This window comes from Geotrypetes seraphini, chromosome 5 (assembly GCF_902459505.1).
Source record: "Geotrypetes seraphini chromosome 5, aGeoSer1.1, whole genome shotgun sequence".
NCBI classification, from domain to species: Eukaryota; Metazoa; Chordata; class Amphibia; order Gymnophiona; family Dermophiidae; genus Geotrypetes; species Geotrypetes seraphini.
The window spans coordinates 1568059-1586400 of NC_047088.1; the positions used below are offsets into that span (position 1 = coordinate 1568059).

General features: G+C 45.3%; 1 protein-coding gene across 5 annotated transcripts in view; it reads right to left on the bottom strand.

Annotated features, from left to right (window-relative positions):
* Nucleotides 1-17686, bottom strand: part of ITGB1BP2 (integrin subunit beta 1 binding protein 2) — a 123529-nt gene extending 105843 nt beyond the window's left edge. For all 5 annotated transcript variants that reach the window (XM_033946780.1, XM_033946783.1, XM_033946782.1 and 2 more), the window contains exons 1-3: nucleotides 17537-17686; nucleotides 2635-2684; nucleotides 1682-1738 (exon numbers count right to left, since the gene is read on the bottom strand). In XM_033946780.1, the coding sequence (XP_033802671.1) occupies nucleotides 1682-1738; nucleotides 2635-2684; nucleotides 17537-17600 (171 nt within the window). In that variant the 5' untranslated portion in view covers nucleotides 17601-17686. The remainder of the gene's footprint in view (nucleotides 1-1681; nucleotides 1739-2634; nucleotides 2685-17536) is intronic.
* Between the last annotated feature and the right edge of the window lie 656 nt (nucleotides 17687-18342).

The window sequence follows — 18342 nt, forward strand, 5'->3', positions numbered from 1 at the left end:
GAAACTGGTCCTTTTCTCCCTCGAACAGAGGAGATTGAGAGGGGACATGATTGAAACATTCAAGGTACTGAAGGGAATAGACTTAGTAGATAAGGACAGGTTGTTCACCCTCTCCAAGGTAGGGAGAACGAGAGGGCACTCTCTAAAATAGAAAGGGGATAGATTCCGTACAAATGTAAGGAAGTTCTTCTTCACTCAAGAGAGTGGTAGAAAACTGGAACGCTTTACCGGAGTCTGTCGTGGGGGTAAACACCCTCCAGGGATTCAAGACAAAGTTAGACAAGTTCCTGCTGAACCAGAACATATGCAGGTAGGGCTAGTCTCAGTTAGGGCGCTAGTCTTTGACCAAGGGCCGCCGTGTGAGCTGGGCACGATGGACCACTGGTCTGACCCAACAGTGGCAATTCTTATGTTCTTATGAGCCTTTGAGCTCATGTGATTGTGATGGTTCCCTCTGTAATGTATTCTATATGTTCTTGGCATCATATACTGCCCCTTGTACTTCCTCTCATTTATTCTATTCTATAAGTGGACTCAGATTAACTGTCCTATCCCTGGCTCTTTCATGCCTTCTTTCTTGAGCCTTCAACCAGAACCATCAGTCTGCTCTGAAAGCTCATTAGGACAGCACAACACACATGATACTCCTGCTGTGAGCTCTTTGCCTGCACCCCTCATCATCTTCTTTTCCCTGCACTTTATCTAATCATGTAGTCTTTCCTTCCTTGATAATTATCATCTTCATTTGTTTTTCCTATCTTTCTTTACTTTTCGTTATACATATATGTAAACTGCTTTGATTTTTTTTTTTACACCAAAGGGAGTATATTAAGTCATTATACACCATAAAGCATCAGAGGGGTTGAGGCCAGCAGGGTTTTCACAAGTATATAGACCTGGGCACTCATTCATTGTTGCTATGAGCCTGGAGGACTGCAGTGGAAGCAGAAGGGGCGGGGGTGTGACAGGATCAGTCCTGGCCTCGTGAGCCAATGGCCCTCCTACTGCTCCCTCATTTTGCCAGTGGGTTCCCTTTATGCTGGGACCTGGAGCAGCTGGCCCTTTCACTCACTGGTAAAAGCAGCCCTGGCTGTAGCCAGAAGGATTCCTTTAGAGAATCATAGGCAGTCGGAAATGGAGGTGTTAATGCCCTTGTACAGCGCGACTATGACATATGCAGCTACCAGTTTTTGTATCTGGAGCAATGGAGGGTTGGGTGGCTTGTCCAGGGTCACAGGGAGCTGCATTGGGAATTGAACCCAGTTCCCCAGGATCATAGTCCGCTGTACTGGCCATTAGGCCCATTTGGGTAAAAAACTCTATTCACTTAAATTACTTTGAATGTTGACTTTATTTGTGCACCAGTAAGTGATAGATAACTTTGCAGTAAGAGCAGAGCAAAGTAGCAATAGAAATTAAACATTATCAATAAAATGTAATCAAAATCAATATGCATGAAGGAATTCCCAGTTCATGTCCTCCTAGTTCTTTATATCATGCCTGAAAAAGAGAGATGCAGTTCTGTGATTCATCTTACTCATCCAAGGAGTGATGTTGTCAAGAGAAAGATCTACAACTGAAAGTCCAAGTCAGTGTTAGGAGCCTTGTGGCCTTGCTGGAGAGTTAACCCAAGAGTAAAAGGGACTGACAGAGACTGAAACAGAGATGCAGCCATCTGTACCTTTATGGTCAGGAATTCAGAGAAGTCTGTGGTTCGTTTATGGCAACATGACCAGCCCTGGAGAAAAGAAGAGGAGGAGAAAATTAAGGGGAAAGAAGAAAAGACTAAATTTATTTCTACCTTCATGTTGAAGAGATTTGATGACATCAGCAGATCTTGTTGAAAATAAGATTCATGGATTTATATTTATTAATAATAATAATAATTTTACTTTTATACCGCCATAACCAAAAGTTCTAGGTGGTTTACACTAAAAAGAGCTGGACAATCAGCGAAATACAATAATACAGTAAAAAATACAAATATTTGTAAAATAAAATTTCAATAATAAAACTCTCATTAAGTAATAAACTTATCGAACAAAGTGGTCTTAATTAATTTCTGAAAACAGCAATAGGATAACATAGCTTGCTGAATACATTTACCTAACAAAGATTGCTGCCTACCAGCTTGAAATGCTAGGGTCATATCTATACCCATTAAGTTTTGGATAAGCAAATAAGTAGAAGTTTCTAGTTTCTCTTGACGGTCTATGCAAAACAAAATGAGGAAAAATGTAAGCTGGAGACAATCCCGATATCAGCTTAAAGCAGATACAGGAAAATTTGAATAGTACTCTTGCCTCCAAAGGCAGCCAATGAAGTAAATGATAATATGGACTAATAATGTCATTCTTTTTTAAACCAAAAATCAATCAACAGCTATATTCTGAATTATCCTTAATTTCCTTAGAATAGGTGATGTTACAATAGTCTAAAGTAGATAAAACTAATGCCTGCACCAATAGTCTGAACGATAAAGGATCAAAATATTTTTTTATGGTTCTTAATTTCCACAATGTAAAAAAGCATTTTTGTACCACTAAGCTCGTGAGTTCTGCTAGTATTAAATGTCGGTCTAATGTGACTCCCAGAATTTTGATAGATTTAATAATCGGGTAGTCATTTTCTCACCTTCAAGGCATCATGGAATACAGGAATCCCCGGATGATAGAGACAGGACTCTGAGCAATTAAAAGAAAAAAAAAAGAAAAAGAAAAACATTTACTTTGATATATCCAACACAAGGAAAGGGATCAAAATACACACAAAAAAAGTCAATAATACCCACAAAGAAGTGTACAAGCCAACAGAACTAGGATCACTAATTCTTTATTCAACGAAAGACCTGACACTGACAGTGTTTCGTCCCTTGGCCTGCCTCAGCGGTCTACAACAACATACAAAAATCTTTTTTATTAAAATTTCACATATATAAATCCAAATGACATATATAAATTCAAAAACATACATAATAAAAAAAGGAACTCTAAAAATTATTTATACTAAAAAGTTGTCATCTCAAATAGTTACAATTTAAAATTATTAACAATAATTACTATTTATTCATGATACATTAATCTCAATTATATTATGCCAATAGGCTTAACAATATTGATTATTGTAAGAAACTCTTATAGATACATCCTGGTTCAGGAGGGATATAGAATGATAGGAGCCAACCAGTGCTGGGTCTTTACCTGGCTGCAGGAGAACATAAGAACATAAGAAGTGCCTCTGCTGAGTCAGACCAGAGGTCCATCGTGCCCAGCAGTCCGCTCGCGCGGTGGCCCAACAGGTCCAGGACCTGTGTAGTAGTCCTCTATCTGTACCCCTCTATCACCTTTCCTTCAGAAAATTGTGCAATCCCTTCTTGAACCCTAATACTGTACTCTGTCCTATCATGCCCTCTGGAAGCACATTCCAGGTGTCCACCACCTGTTGGGTGAAGAAAAACTTCCTAACATTAGTTTTGAATCTGTCTCCTTTCAACTTTTCCAAATGCCCTCTCGTTCTTGTATTTTTCGAAAGTTTGACGAACCTGTCCCTCTCTATTTTCTCTATGCCCTTCATGATCTTGTAAGTCTCTATCATTTCCCCTCTAATTCTCCTCTTCTCCAGGGAAAAGAGCCACAGTTTCTCCAGTCTCTCAGTGTATGATAGGTTTTCCATATCCTTTATCAAATGTGTCGCTCTCCTCTGAACCCTCTCGAGTATCACCATATCCTTCTTAAGGTATGGCGACCAATTTTGGACGCAGTACTCCAGATGCGGACGCACCATCGCCTGATACAACAGCAGGATAACTTCCTTCGTTCTGGTTGTAATACCCTTCTTAATTATACCTAGCATTCTATTCGCTCTCTTAGCGGCCGCTGTGCACTGTGCCGACGGCTTCATTGTCTTATCCACTATTATCCCCAAATCCCTTTCCTGGGTTCTCTCACTCAATAACATCCCTCCCATCGTATAGCTGTATCTCAGGTTTTTGCTTCCTACATGCAATATTTTACATTTCTCTACAGTGAACTTCATCTGCCATCTCGTTGCCCACTCCCCTAGCTTGTTCAGGTCCCTTTGTAATTCTTCGCAGTTCTCTTTAGTCCGAGTACCACTAAATAGTTTGGTGTCGTCTGCAATGTGTGCCATGTTTTCCCCAGTGAAACCTTTTGACCACACCATATTATATTGCACATGGCACACAGTGGCTTGGGAATTAAATCCTGGAGAATTCTATAGTATTCAGGGCCATAACCACTGGATTCCGGGAAGAGAACAGAAGATTATGTACTTACCCTGGTAAGCGCTTTTCCAGTAGATAGGTGAGACATTCTAGACCATAGGGTTATTTCCCTTTACTTGCATGGGTTGCAGAAGAGAACTATAAGTTTTTCACTCTGCCTCTAGGGTACATCACAGGCTAGCTTAGTACCTCTCATCAGTCCGTACACAAGAATAGAGAGGCACTACCATCTGTTAAGTAGAGGCATCTACAATGACAGGCTAAACAAGTGTTCTGTTCAAAACAAATAAATAGTACCATTAACCATCAACATAGGCTTCAAAGAAGGAATTACTCCCATAACATGGAGAACATATTCACAAAACTCTCCCTAGCCCCAAAGGGCTAACCAGTCTCCACAAAACAGATAGGAGACGCATAGGGAAGCAGACATCTGACCTGAACTCTAAAATCTGCAAGCAGGCACAGTAAGGATGGGTTTCCAGAATGTCTCACCTATCTACTGGAAAAGAGCTTACTAGGTACTGAAAATGCTGAATGCTAGCGATAGCTATGCTGACAAGTATATAATCTCCTTTTCCAGTGCAATAGATAAGACATTCTAGACAACAGGGACGTACAAAAACAGTCCCCCCAACTAGTCAGGGTGGGCTTGCTATGCCGGCCTTCAAGACAGAGAACCCAAAAGCCGAGTTCTGACAGGCAGCACCATCCACTCTGTAGAATCTGGCAAACGTGGGAAGAGACAACCACATCGCTGCCCTGCAAAAGTCCTCAGGAGGAAAAGATCTAGCTTCAGACCACAAAGAAACCACATTCCCAGTAAAATGCACCCGAATAGAAGCAGGGGACTCTTCCTGCAAGAATGTAGGTGTATGAAATGGCTCTATGGATTCACTTGGAGATCGTGGCCTTAGAAGCAGAAACACCACGCTTCAATGAAAGAGACAGCGCAGAGGACCAGAAAGCCGAAACCTGTTAGCAGTGGCATACCTAGCATATGTGACACCCGGGGCCCTTCATTTTTTTACTCCCCCCCCCCCCAATTTGTCTGAAAACCATTATTTTTAGTAACAATCCACACATCACACAAGAGTGTACCTAGGAAAAGGCAGCATCTTACATACTGCAGTGAGCAATACAAAATCAATACACCCTTTGTAAAACTAAACAAGCCAGACTAATAGATCAATCCTGCACAGTCAATCCTAACAGAAAACCATGTCTTTCGAACACATAGAACACAGAAAACGCCTTCACCTAGTATGGACTATGTAATCACAAACTAACCCCTCCCCATTTTACAAAACTGTAGTGTGTTTTTTAGCAACGGTGGTAACAGTTCAGATGCTCATAGAATTCTGAGTATTGGATCTGTTACCATCATGGCCAGCATTAAAAAATGCTCTATGGTTGTGTAAAAGGGGCGATAAAATAGAAATATGTAGACAAAGGTTAAATTGAACCACCATGGAGCTGGACTCTGCATACAATGCACCACAGAAACAGCGATGCAGCTCCCCTAGAGCAAAATTTTATTTATTTATTTATTTTTTTAAATATAGAAACATGGAAAATGACGGCAGAAAAGGGCCACGGCCCATCCAGTCTGCCCACACTAATGACCCACCCCCTAACTTCCTCTATGAAGAGAGCCCACATGCCAATCCCATCTTTTCTTAAAATCTGGCACGCTGCTGGTCTCAATTACCTGTAGTGGAAGATTATTCCAGCGATCAACCACCCTTTTGGTGAAGAAATATTTTCTGGTGTCGCCATGAAATTGCCCACCCCTGATTTTCAACGGATGGCCTTCTTCCACCTTGATACGGCCTGTGACATATTTGAATGTCTCGATCATGTCTCCCCTCTCTCTGCGTTCCTCAAGTGAGTATAGCTGTAACTTACCCAGCCGTTCCTCATACGGGAGATCCTTGAGTCCCGAGACCATTCTGGTGGCCATTCGCTGAACTGACTCAACTCTTAGCACATCTTTTTGATAATGTGGACTCCAGAATTGCACACAGTATGCCAGATGGGGTCTCACCATGGATCTGTACAACGGCATTATGACCTCGGACTTATGGCTGACGAAACTTCTACGGATACAACTCATGATTTATCTAGCCCTGGATGAAGCTTTCTCCACTTGATTGGTAGTCTTCATGTCTTCGCTAATGATAACTTCCAAGTCGCGTTCTGCTACAGTCCTTGCTAGGATCTCACCATTTAGGGCAGTGGTCTCAAACTCAAACCCTTTACGGGTCCACATTTTGGATTTGTAGGTACTTGGAGGGCCGCAGAACAAATAGTTAATGTCTTATTAAAGAAATGACAATTTTGCATGAGGTAAAACTCTTTATAGTTTATAAAACTTTCCTTTTACAGTTAAAAGGAAAGATATATAAACTATAAAGAGTTTTACCTCATGCAAAATTGTCATTTCTTTAATAAGACATTAACTATTTTTTCTGCGGCCCTCCAAGTACTCTATTTTTTTCTGCAGCACTCACATTTAAAGTTCAATATCTTTTCTTTCTCAAAACTGGCACATTTCAATCACTAAAATGAAAATAAAATCATTTTCCTACCTTTGTTTGGTAATTTCATCAGTCTCTGGTTGCACTTTATTCTTCTGACTGTGCATCCAATACTTCTTCCCTTCTTTCAGCCTCCTGTATGCTTCCTCTCCTCCAGACCTCATTCCCTCCTCCAACTTTTTCTTTCTTTCTCTATGTCTGTCTTTCTCTGATTCCGTGTCCCATTTTTTGCTTTGTTTCTGGTTCCCTGTCCCCTCTCCTTCTTTCTTCCTTTCTCCGTGCCCCATTTTTTGCTTTTTTTTCTGGCTCCCTGTCCCCACCCCATCTTCTTTCTTTCTTCCTTCCTGCCCTCCCCCATGCCACCGCCGCCGCGGAATAGGCTGCTGCCGTTGCCGCTATCGGGAACAGGCCGAGATCTCCCTGCTTCTCTTCTGCACAGGGCCGACCAACTCTCGCTGCCCGACGTCAATTCTAACGTTGGAAAGGACGTTCCGGGCAGCCAGGCAGCGATTGGCTAGCCAGAACGTCCTCTTGAAGTCAGAATTGACGTCGGGCCACGAGAGTTGGTCGGCCCTGCAGAGAAGAGAAGCAGGGAGATCAAAGAACACGGTGCCGGCCTGATCCCCGATGGCAGCAGTGAGAAGGGAAGGGAAGCAGGTTGGGCACCACTGCTCTAGACGAGCCGCGAGCCGCACTCTAGGGAGAACGGTGGACCCCCCCCCCCTTGGTACGCCACTGGAGCAGCAGCATGTCTGGCCAGCTGGTTCGTTCAAAGCCGTGGGTGGCGGCTCCTTGCGAGATCCGTGCCTGCGTCTGAAGCCTCTCTGATGTTGTGACATCAGAGAGGCTTCCGATGCAGGAGTGGATAGCGCAAGGAGCCGCCAACCCGCAGCTTTAAACGAACGAGCCGGCTGCTGCTCCAAAAGGAAGAGAATGATGCCTCCAGACCGCGGGCCGCAAATAAAACCTGGAGAGCCACATGCGGCCCATGGGCCGCGTGTTTGAGACCGCTAATTTAGAGTGTATGTCCTGCATGGATTTTTGCCGCCAAGGTACATGACTTTATATTAACTAAATTTACTGCCAAAAAATGCAAAGAAAATAAAGAATCCCTTCTAGAAACTATCCAATAATTCATAGAACTCAAAAATATGAGTATAATGTACAAAAGTTATATAATAACCACTATAATGCTTTAATACCTTAATTAATATAATTTTTTATAATTTTGAATTTTAATAATCATCAAGATAAAACGACACTAACAAAAACAAACACAGATACAAATATGAATATAAATATAAGTATAAAGATGGCACACAGGGTACGCTCTGTTCATAAAGCCAAGAAACAAAAGACAAAATTAATCAAATACTTAGCTGAAAAGTCCGATGAGCTAAACATAGCAGAGGAGCGACCCAGCCATCCTTAAACAAAGTCAAGTCGGTTCACTGCAGAGTTCAAAATCCAGTCGAAAACTAAAGTGCTGATGTGCAATGATAACTCCAATGATGTGCAAAATAATTCCAACAACGTGAAAAGGTCTAAATCAGGTGCAAAAAGGTGCTTTAAAGAATGCTTTAAAAGACGTTCCACACTTGTCCAGACACAATGCAGGGCCTGGATGGCATCAAATTTCTTGCCCTTCCTCAACACAGGCCGTGTTTAGATAAGGTCTTTATCAAGAGGAGGAACTGAGCTACAAATAAAAATGTACAAACACTCATGTACAATAACAAAAACATGATCTAAACCAGTGATTCCCAAAGTGGGCGCCACCGCCCCCTGGTGGGCGCTGCAGCGATTCAGGGGGGCGGTGATGGCCACAGGTGCTTTTGGGGGGCGATGAATAACTGTATCTAATGCACCTGGGTCAATGGGGGATTAAGTGACTTGCTCAGGGTCACAAGGAGCAGCATGGGATTTGAACCCACAACCTCAGGGGGCTGAGGCTGTAGCTTTAACCACTGTGCCACACAGTCCCCTAGTAAAGGAGAGAGAAAAACGACAAATGAACACAAAACCCTGGTACGAGAGTTAAGAGAAGACAGAGGAAAGCTGAAAGCAGAAACTGAGACCAACATGATTAGAAAAGCAGAAAAAAGGATTGAATAAAGTATAAAACTCACAACTGAAAGTCTGATATATCATAGGGAAGAGGAGCAATTATAACTTGCTACGGTCCTGGCTGCACACGGCAGGCAACTGCCTAGGGGAGGGGGCGGAGTTGGGGGCGTGGCCATGTGTTGTCTTTTTTGTCTTCACAAATATGGTAACCCTATTCCTTCTGCTGCCCCTCAATATCTCTTCTTTCTCCTTATACACTTCCCAGAGAACTCCGTTCCTCAGATTTTCTTCTTCGTGACTCTGTACAGCGCTGCATACATCTGGTAGTGCTATAGAACTAATTCATAGTAGTAGTAGTGGTGTGAAGAGTTTCAGTCTTTGGGAAGCAGAGCTGAGCTTGTGATGTCATAATGCCTCATTCCACCAGTAAGAGCCAACCTCATCAGTGATGTCACAATGGCTTATTGTCCTGTGCTCCCCTCTGCCCTCCAACCCAGCCAGCAGATAAACCCTTTCCCTTAACTGTATCCATGACATCCTGTTTGTCTGTTTAGATTGTAAGCTCTTTGGAGCAGGGACTGTCTTCTTTGTGAATCTGTATAGCGCTGTGTGCGTCTGGTAGCGCTATAGATACAATTCATAGTAGTAGTAGTGTGAAGAGTTTCAGTCTTTGGGAAGCAGAGCTGAGATTGTGATGTCATAATGCCTCATTCCACCAATAAGAGCCAACCTCATTAGTGATGTCACAATGGCTTGATTGTCCTGTAGTCCCCTCCACCCTCAAACCCAGCCATCAGATTAACCATTCACCTTAACTGTATTCATGACATCCTGTTTAGATTGTAAGCTCTTTTGAGCAGGGACTGTCTTTTTCTTCCTTATAACTGTACAGCGCTGCATACGTCTGGTAGCGCTATAGAAATAATTAATAGTAGAAGTAATTATTGCAAATTGCAGAGGACTGCAGAAAAAGTACAGAACTGGTAAAGTGCTGATAAAAGGAAGGGGGAGGGGATGAGACATTCCTGAAGGAAACAATGGCTTGTAGGATGACATAAGGGCTTTGTTAAAGTAACACATCAAAGGGCACAGCACATAGCATGAGGGGTGGGATGTGATGGGAGGATCGGGTAACTATATATGGGAAATAGAGTTGGTGGTCCCAGAAATAAGAGTGATGGGAGAAATAACAGAGGCAGAGAGAATGGGAAACATTTGTGAACTGTTACTGCTCTAACCAATGAGCAGACTAAGAAATTTGTGGATTAACTATATAATGAATGATCAGATTGCATTGAGACACTCTGTCTGGTCAGAGAGAAAATAAAATCATCACTTTATTCAGTCATTCCAAAGTATCCTTATGAGCTGTTTCTTGTTTCTCACAATATGAATGTGAGGAGGGAGATCTCTGTGTTCACTGAATCTTTCAAAGTGCAGAGTCAGCAAACAGGCCTCCAAAGTCATAGCAACAGGGAAGCTGCCTTTATATTACATAGACTCCTCCCACTGCCAAGAGCAGAGACTGCTATTGGCTCCAATGTCAGCAACAGGGAAGCTGCCTGTATATTACATAGACTCCTCCCACTGCCAAGAGCAGAGAGCTACTATTGGCTCCAATGTCATAGGGGCAGGGAAGCTGCCTGTACATTACATAGACTCCTCCCACTGCCAAGAGCAGAGACTGCTATTGGCTCCAAAGTCAGCAACAGGGAAGCTGCCTGTATATTACATAGACTCCTCCCACTGCCAAGAGCAGAGCTACTATTGGCTCCAATGTCTTAGGGGTAGGGAAGCTGCCTGTATATTACATAGACTCCTCCCACTGCCAAGAGCAGAGAGCTACTATTGGCTCCAATGTCATAGGGGCAGGGAAGCTGCCTGTATATTACATAGACTCCTCCCACTGCCAAGAGCAGAGACTGCTATTGGCTCCAAAGTCAGCAACAGGGAAGCTGCCTGTATATTACATAGACTCCTCCCACTGCCAAGAGCAGAGAGCTACTATTGGCTCCAATGTCATAGGGGCAGGGAAGCTGCCTGTATATTACATAGACTCCTCCCACTGCCAAGAGCAGAGAGCTACTATTGGCTCCAATGTCATAGGGGCAGGGAAGCTGCCTGTATATTACATAGACTCCTCCCACTGCCAAGAGCAGAGAGCTACTATTGGCTCCAATGTCATAGGGGCAGGGAAGCTGCCTGTATATTACATAGACTCCTCCCACTGCCAAGAGCAGAGAGCTACTATTGGCTCCAATGTCATAGGGGTAGGGAAGCTGCCTGTATATTACATAGACTCCTCCCACTGCCAAGAGCAGAGAGCTATTGGCTGCGATGATCACAATAACGGATTTTATCATAGAAACTTGATAGCAGATAAAGGCTAAATGACCCATCCAGTCTGCCCATCCGCAGTAACCATTATCTCTTTCTTTCTCCCAGAGATGCCACATGCCTATCCCAGGCCCTCTTGAATTCAGATACAGTCTCCATCTCTACTACCTCTTCCGGGAGACTGTTCCACGCCAGTGGCGTACCTAGGGGGGGGCGGGGGGGGGCGGGCCGCCCCGGGTACCAGCCCTAAGGGGGTGTTCCCGGCCTTGCCGTTCAGTCCCCCGCCACCCCCGAAGGACCGCTCGCCCCCCTGGCCTCCCCGCACCACCTATGAACAGCCGCAGCAGGATCGCGAAGTCAGCGTCAGCATCCCTGCGCTGCTTCCTACGACGCGATCCCGCCCCTCCTCTGACGTCAGAGGAGGGGCGGGACCGTGGCGCAGGAAGCAGCAGGGATCGCTGACGCTGACTTCGCGATCCTGCTGCGGCTGTTCATAGGTGGTGCGGGGAGGCCAGGGGGGCGAGCGGTCCTTCGGGGGTGGCGGGGGACTGAACGGCAAGGCCGGGAACACCCCCTTAGGGCTGGTACCCGACGCTGACTTCGCGATCCTGCTGCGGCTGTTCATAGGTGGTGCGGGGAGGCCAGGGGGGCGAGCGGTCCTTCGGGTTGGGTCGGGGCATCAGGCCTTCAGGGTGGGGCGGGCGGGCAGGCAAGCAGGCTTTCAAGGGGGAGGGGGGTGACAGGCAGGCAGGCAGGCCTTCAAGGGGGGACAGGCCTTCGGGGGGGGGGGTGCAGACATTCAAGGGGTGCAGGCCTTCAAGGGGGGCAGGCAGGCCTTCAGGGGGGTGCAGACCTTCGGGGGGGGGGTGTAGGCCTTTGGGGGGGTGCAGACCTTCAAGGGGGGGCAGGCCTTCAAGGGGGGAAAGGCAGGCAGGCCTACAAGGGGGGGGGACAGGCCTAGAAGGGGGGGGGGACAGGCCTACAAGGGGGGGGACAAGCCTACAAGGGGGGGGACAGGCCTTCAAGGGGGGGTGCAGGCCTTCAAGGGGGGGGGTGCAGGCCTTCAAGGGGGGTGCAGGCCTTCAAGGGGGGAAAGGCAGGCAGGCCTTCAAGGGGGGGACAGGCCTACAAGGGGGGGGGGGACAGGCCTACAAGGGGGGGGACAGGCCTTCAAGGGGGGGTGCAGGCCTTCAAGGGGGGGTGCAGGCCTTCAAGGGGGGGTGCAGGCCTTCAAGGGGGAGACAGGCCTTCAAGGGGGGGAAAGGCAGGCAGGCAGGCCTTAAAGGGGGGACAGGCCTACAAGGGGGTGGGACAGGCCTTCAAGGGGGGGACAGGCCTTCGGGGGGGTGCAGACCTTCAAGGGAGTGCAGGCCTTCGGGGGGGGGGGGGGTGCAGTCCTTCAGGGGGGGGGTTTAGGCCTTCAGAGGGGGACAGACCTTCGGGTGGGAGGTAAAGTCCTTCGGGGGGGGCAGGTCTTCAGGGGTGGGGTGTAGCCCTTCGGAGGGGGGACAGACCTTCGGGGGAGGGGGGGTCCTGGTGTAAAAGTACACAGAGGGAGGGAGGGAAGGGGGGGTTCAAAGATACATGCATATGCCAGACTTTGGGGGTTAGAAATAATGGGTCTAAAAACAGAGGAGTGGGAGAGAGATGGTGCATAATGGGATTTAGGGAGGGAAGGAACAGAAAGGGAGAGAACTTGGAAACAGGGGATGGTGTGGAGGGGGGATAGAGATACTGGATAGGAGGATAGTTGGGAACAGAAAGGGAGAGATGGTGGATCCTGGGGTGGTGGGGAGTTGAGAAAAGGTGAATCTGTGGATGGAGACAAAAAAAAGGAAAGATGCCAGATCTCCGGGAGAGGGAAGGGAAACGGAAGGGGAGAACAGAGATGGCAGACGGATGGTTAGCACGGAGAAAGGAGACCCTGGCAAGCAAGACAACAAGAGCCTGGGACCAACAAGATTTGAATATTGATCAGAGAACAAAAGGTAGAAAAAATAATTTTATTTTCTGTTTTGTGATTACAATATGTTAGATTTGAAAAGTGTACATGAGACAGCTTGAAATGGGAACTTTTCTATTTTTGTGAATGGCAAGGCTGAGTTCAGTTAAAATATATGCTTTATAAGAAAATATAATAATGTGTTTTATAAAGTTTATAAGCATTGCTGGCATACTCGGTGAGGTGTTCCTAGTGTTGGTGGTGGTGGTAGCATGTCAGTGTGTTGAGAGGAAGAGGTAGTCTGGGAAATTCTGCTGAGCAAACTCTGGGCCCATTTCCACCCCCAGTTAGTCCACTCCACTCAACTGGTTCACACACTGAGTGGGTCTTTGGGTGTTATTTCTGGGTAGTTGTTTTAGAATCTCTTCCAGTGGTTTGTCAGTATCTCCTTCTGGTCCAAGGAAGGAAACTTTGTCAACCTTAGCATTGACCTTCAGAATATGTTTGTAACAGCGCTGCTTGTGTGGCATTAGGCTATGTAGTGATCGAAAGAAAAAAACAGACCTTTGCACATTTTTGCACTATATGGTGGGTGTATGAGGAGATTCATTTCCTGCACAGTTAAGTCCATTTTTTCTACTGAATAATAGTCTAGGTACAATGAAAGTAAATAGCAAAAATGTTTGAGTAGATAATTAAGGAAATCTTTTTCATATTGCTTGCTTATGGACTGGGAAAAAAGACTGTTCAAGCAAATGTCTCCAGAACTGCTTTAATGGAAAAATGTGATTTTTTTTTTTTTAAGTACTTTGTGAAATTTATTGTTGTTGTGAAATTTATTGTTATACTTTGTTTAAACTTAAAAAGCGGTGTCATTAACAGTGAATCTAATCGAAAAATCGATTCAACAGGGTGAATCGGATCGAATGAAATATTTTTCTCTGAATCGGGCAGCACTATTGGCTACCATGAGAATGGGCTACTGGGCATGATGGACCATTGGTGTGACCCAGTTAGGCTATTCTTATGTTATGTTCTCATCTGTAGGGGCCTTTGTTTTCACTTCTTATTTTAATGTATTTTTTTCCTGGGAACTTATCAGTGTTTTTTTATAATGGGAACAAAAATGGAAGAGAATTAATGTGTGTGGAATGGGGGGGGGGGGTAACTAATTTCTTCAGCTAAATAATTCAATCCACTTCAAACAGACATAGGAGAACTCACGCACCATTCACACACCCTCCAACCAAAAACGTCAAAAGAAAAAAACTGTTTGACAACCTCCTAGCCATTCGAGCTGCAACACTTGACCCCCAACTCTACAACCTATTGACCTCGACCACAAACTACAAAACCTTAAAAAAAGAAATAAAAACCCTTCTATTAAAAAAACACATAAAACCAAACTAACATAATCAGAACTGTCCCAAGCATCACCTGCAACTACTCCATATGTACTTCTGATGTCATGACAATTCAGACATAATTTATGTTATGTTATGTTTGGAATAATGGTTACATAAATGAGGTTCAATAAAAGAAAATTTTCTGTGGGAGCATTTGTTGGAACTTCTGTTATCCTGATTTCTTCTATCTGTGGGCTTTCTTTAGCTAACCTACTTATCTGGGGCTTTCCACTTCTGCAGCTGCCCTTTTCACGGTCCACTTTGCGCTTGCACTCTCTGGGGAGGGGGGGTTGGGTCTGGGCTTGGTGGGGTAGGTGTGTCTGGTAGTTTTGTCTGGGTGGTGGCTGGGTGTTTCTTGGGTGCTTGTTGTGCGGATTGGTGTGTCTGGTGAGCGGTCTGGGTGTTGTTGCTTGTGGGGGTTTTTTTCATTATAAAATATGGCTGAGGGTCTAGTCCGGCTTATTATTCTTGTGGGTTCTGGGGTGGGATTTGTTTGCTTGCCCCAAGTTTTGGCCTTTTGTTGTGTATTGCTATGCCTCTCATTGGCAATTTTCTCTTGGGAGAGGCTTGTTCATGCTTGTTGTTGCTGTTACTCTCATTCTGTGTTCTTTTTGATAATGTATAAGTTTCTGTACAGACCATGGTTGCTTGTCTGGACCTTTTGCCATTCTCAATAAAAATACTTTGGAAAAAAAAAAAAAAAAAAAAAGAAAATTTTCACTGCCTGTTTCTATTCTGACCATTTATTCCATTTCATGGTTATTGCAAAAAAAAAAAAAAAAAAAAAAATTTTACATGAGGGGGGGGGGGGGGGGGGTGTCAAAAAATGATGGGCCCCGGGTGCCACATACCCTAGGTACGCCACTGTTCCACGCTTCTTTTTTGTAAAAAAGTACTTCCTTAGTTTATTCCGGAGCCCATCACCTCTTAACTTCATCCTATGCCTTCTCATTGCAGTTTCCTTTCAAATGAAATATTGGGGGGGGGGGGGGGGGGAAGGGGCTTGCACACTGAGGGCCTGAAAGTTGAGGAGGTGTAAAAATGAAGATTTGGTTAGGGTACCTACCACCTTTCATATTATTATGAATTGTTTTTGTTATATTATTTGTGAATGTTTGATAGTAAATGTTATGACTTTTTAAAACAAAAAATCATAAATTCCAGCCTGCTTCACAGCACCACTTCAGGGCTCACCAAAAGGACAGCACAGGCTTCATTGCCCCCCTCCCCATCCTGACTCCTGATGTAACCCCCAGGCCAAAACTGTGCTGAATAAAGCAGCATCAGCTATGACAACAGTACAACAAAAACATAGGAATGAGCTGTTGCAACTCTGCTCCTGCACCAAGACTTTGTACAGACATCTGCACGCAGGTTAGGACACTGGTCTTTGACCAGAGGGCCACCGCGTGAGCGTACGGCTGGGCACGATGGACCACTGCTCTGACCTAGCACTGGCCATTCTTATATACCACACCAAACAGTTTTATACCCCACACATTTCCAACAAGGATTCAATGCGGTTTACAATAAGTTTACTCAGCAATAAATATGAACAGCAATTTACAGGCTTAACAAGGAGTGTGTGGCACAGCCTCAGCACCCTGGGATTGTGGGTTCAAACCCATGCTGTTCCTTTGTGACCCTGGGCAGGTACATTAGATAGATGTTGAGCCCACTGGGACAGACAGGGGAAAATGCTTGAGTGCCTGGATAAAGTCATGTAAACCATTCTGAGCTCCCTTGGGAGAACGGAATAGAAAATGGAATAAATAAATAAAGGAGGACTTCAGCATTTTCCTGAGTTCGACTGATGCAGGTGCCAAACATTGGGACCATGGAATTCAAAGGTAGATCCAAGCTACAGAGATTTTAGGTTATTCCATAAATATATGCATGAAAATGCTCTACTGTACTTTTAGTTCCCAGGCCATAAACATCACTTTCTGGAGTATCTAATATAATAAAACGCTAGGCGCACTTCCTATGTGTGCGCCGGTTTTCCGTGAGCTGTAGCGACACATAGGAAGTGCGCATGCGCGGCTTACGCTCTGTCCTGCTCCCTGTTGAAAGACGCAGCATCTCCCTTACACTAACTGCCGTCGCCGCCTCTCCGCTCTCTCTCTTCCTCGCCCCCCCAAGGCGGATGGCCAGCGGCTTACGCGCATGCGCTGGCTTGGCGCAGCAGAGGGCAAGATGAAGGGGGTGCGGAGCAGCGCTGGTGGCGACAGTGTCCGGTAGGGAACACGTCCACGAGTCCCCCCTCCCGCATCAACTGCTGCTGCTCCTGTTTGAAGCGGCCTGCTGAGGTTTGTGGCCGGCTGTAGCGAACCTCGCAGGCCGCTCTCCACTTGGAGCACGTTCCCTCTGACGCGATTGCATCAGAGGGAACATGCTACCATATGGAGATCGGCCTGCAAGTTTCACTACAGCCGTTCGTGAACCTAAGCAGGCCACTTTGTACAGGAGCGGCAGCGGCGGAAGCAACCATGGGTGGATGGAGGGAGGGGAAGCGAAAAAGAAGAGCAATGGAGCAGGCAGGAAAGAGGGCTGCTTTGGGGGAGGGGTGTGCTGGGCCAGACAGCAATCGGGGGGAGGAACAGAAGGGGGGCCACGAAGCAGGCAGGCATTGCACAACAGGGGGAGAGGTGAAAGGGGGCTGCTTTGGCAAGCAGGGGGGGCCAGGGAGACAGACAGAAAGAAAGACGCACAGACAGGGGACCTGGGAGAGACACAGACACAAAGAATGACAGACAGACAGCGTCCAGGGAGAGAGACAAATAAAAAAAAACAACAACACACCATACATACAGGCATCTACTCTAGCACCCGTTAATGTAACGGGCTTAAAGACTAGTTTTTATATAAAAGCCACTGCACTGTGCGATGGTGCAAAATACCACAGAGCAAACAGATAAACACATTATCAAGATAGAAAGAACTTAAAAGAATTTGTCATAAACCCGTGATTAAAAGCTCTAAACATTTGTGCACTGCTTACCCTCCAAATTGTTCTCCTGGTCAAACCTCTGTCCACAGCCCTTGTTGTAACACATGAGGGACATCTCTAGCTCAGAGTTATGTTTTTCACCAACTCCTGTCTTGGGCGAGCTAAATCTAAAGGCCGTTCTAATATGTCAGAGCTAGCTTTCCAGAAATTTCAAGCGCTATGTTTAGTGACAAGGAAAGAGGGGGAGGTCTGCAATGAAAAGGATCTCCAAAGATGGAATGAGAGCCAGCAGCTGGCCAGAGATATCTATCAGCTTTTCTGTAAGCAGGGGAAGAGTGGGAAGCCCACAGCAAAGCAGCATAGGACAAAGGAGACCTACTGCTAGGACACAAGTCCTACCTCATAGAGCTGGCAGTCTTGCCTTCCTAAAATATCTAACTTGTTCAGCTTATTTAGACATCAAGCTCTGAGAATGTTTGAATTTTTGTTTTTATATTCTACTTGTAATACTGTTTCGTGTTTGTTTTTAGCATATTTTGTATGCTATTTTTAATAAACTTACAGCAGATTCACAGACTGATATGGGCCAAATGATTCACTCACAAGATAAAAGCATCTTTGTTACAACTGTTCACAATTGCCTTAAGAACAAAAGAATAGCCATACTGGGTCAGACCAATGGTCCATCTAGCCCTGTTTCCAAAAATGGCCAATCTGGATCATAAATCCAAATAGCAGCAACATTCTTCCATGCTACCAACCCCAGGACAAGCAGTGGCTTCCTCCATATCTGTCTCAATAGCCGACTGGACTTTTACTCCAGGAACTTGTCCAAACCTTTTTTAAAGCCAGATACA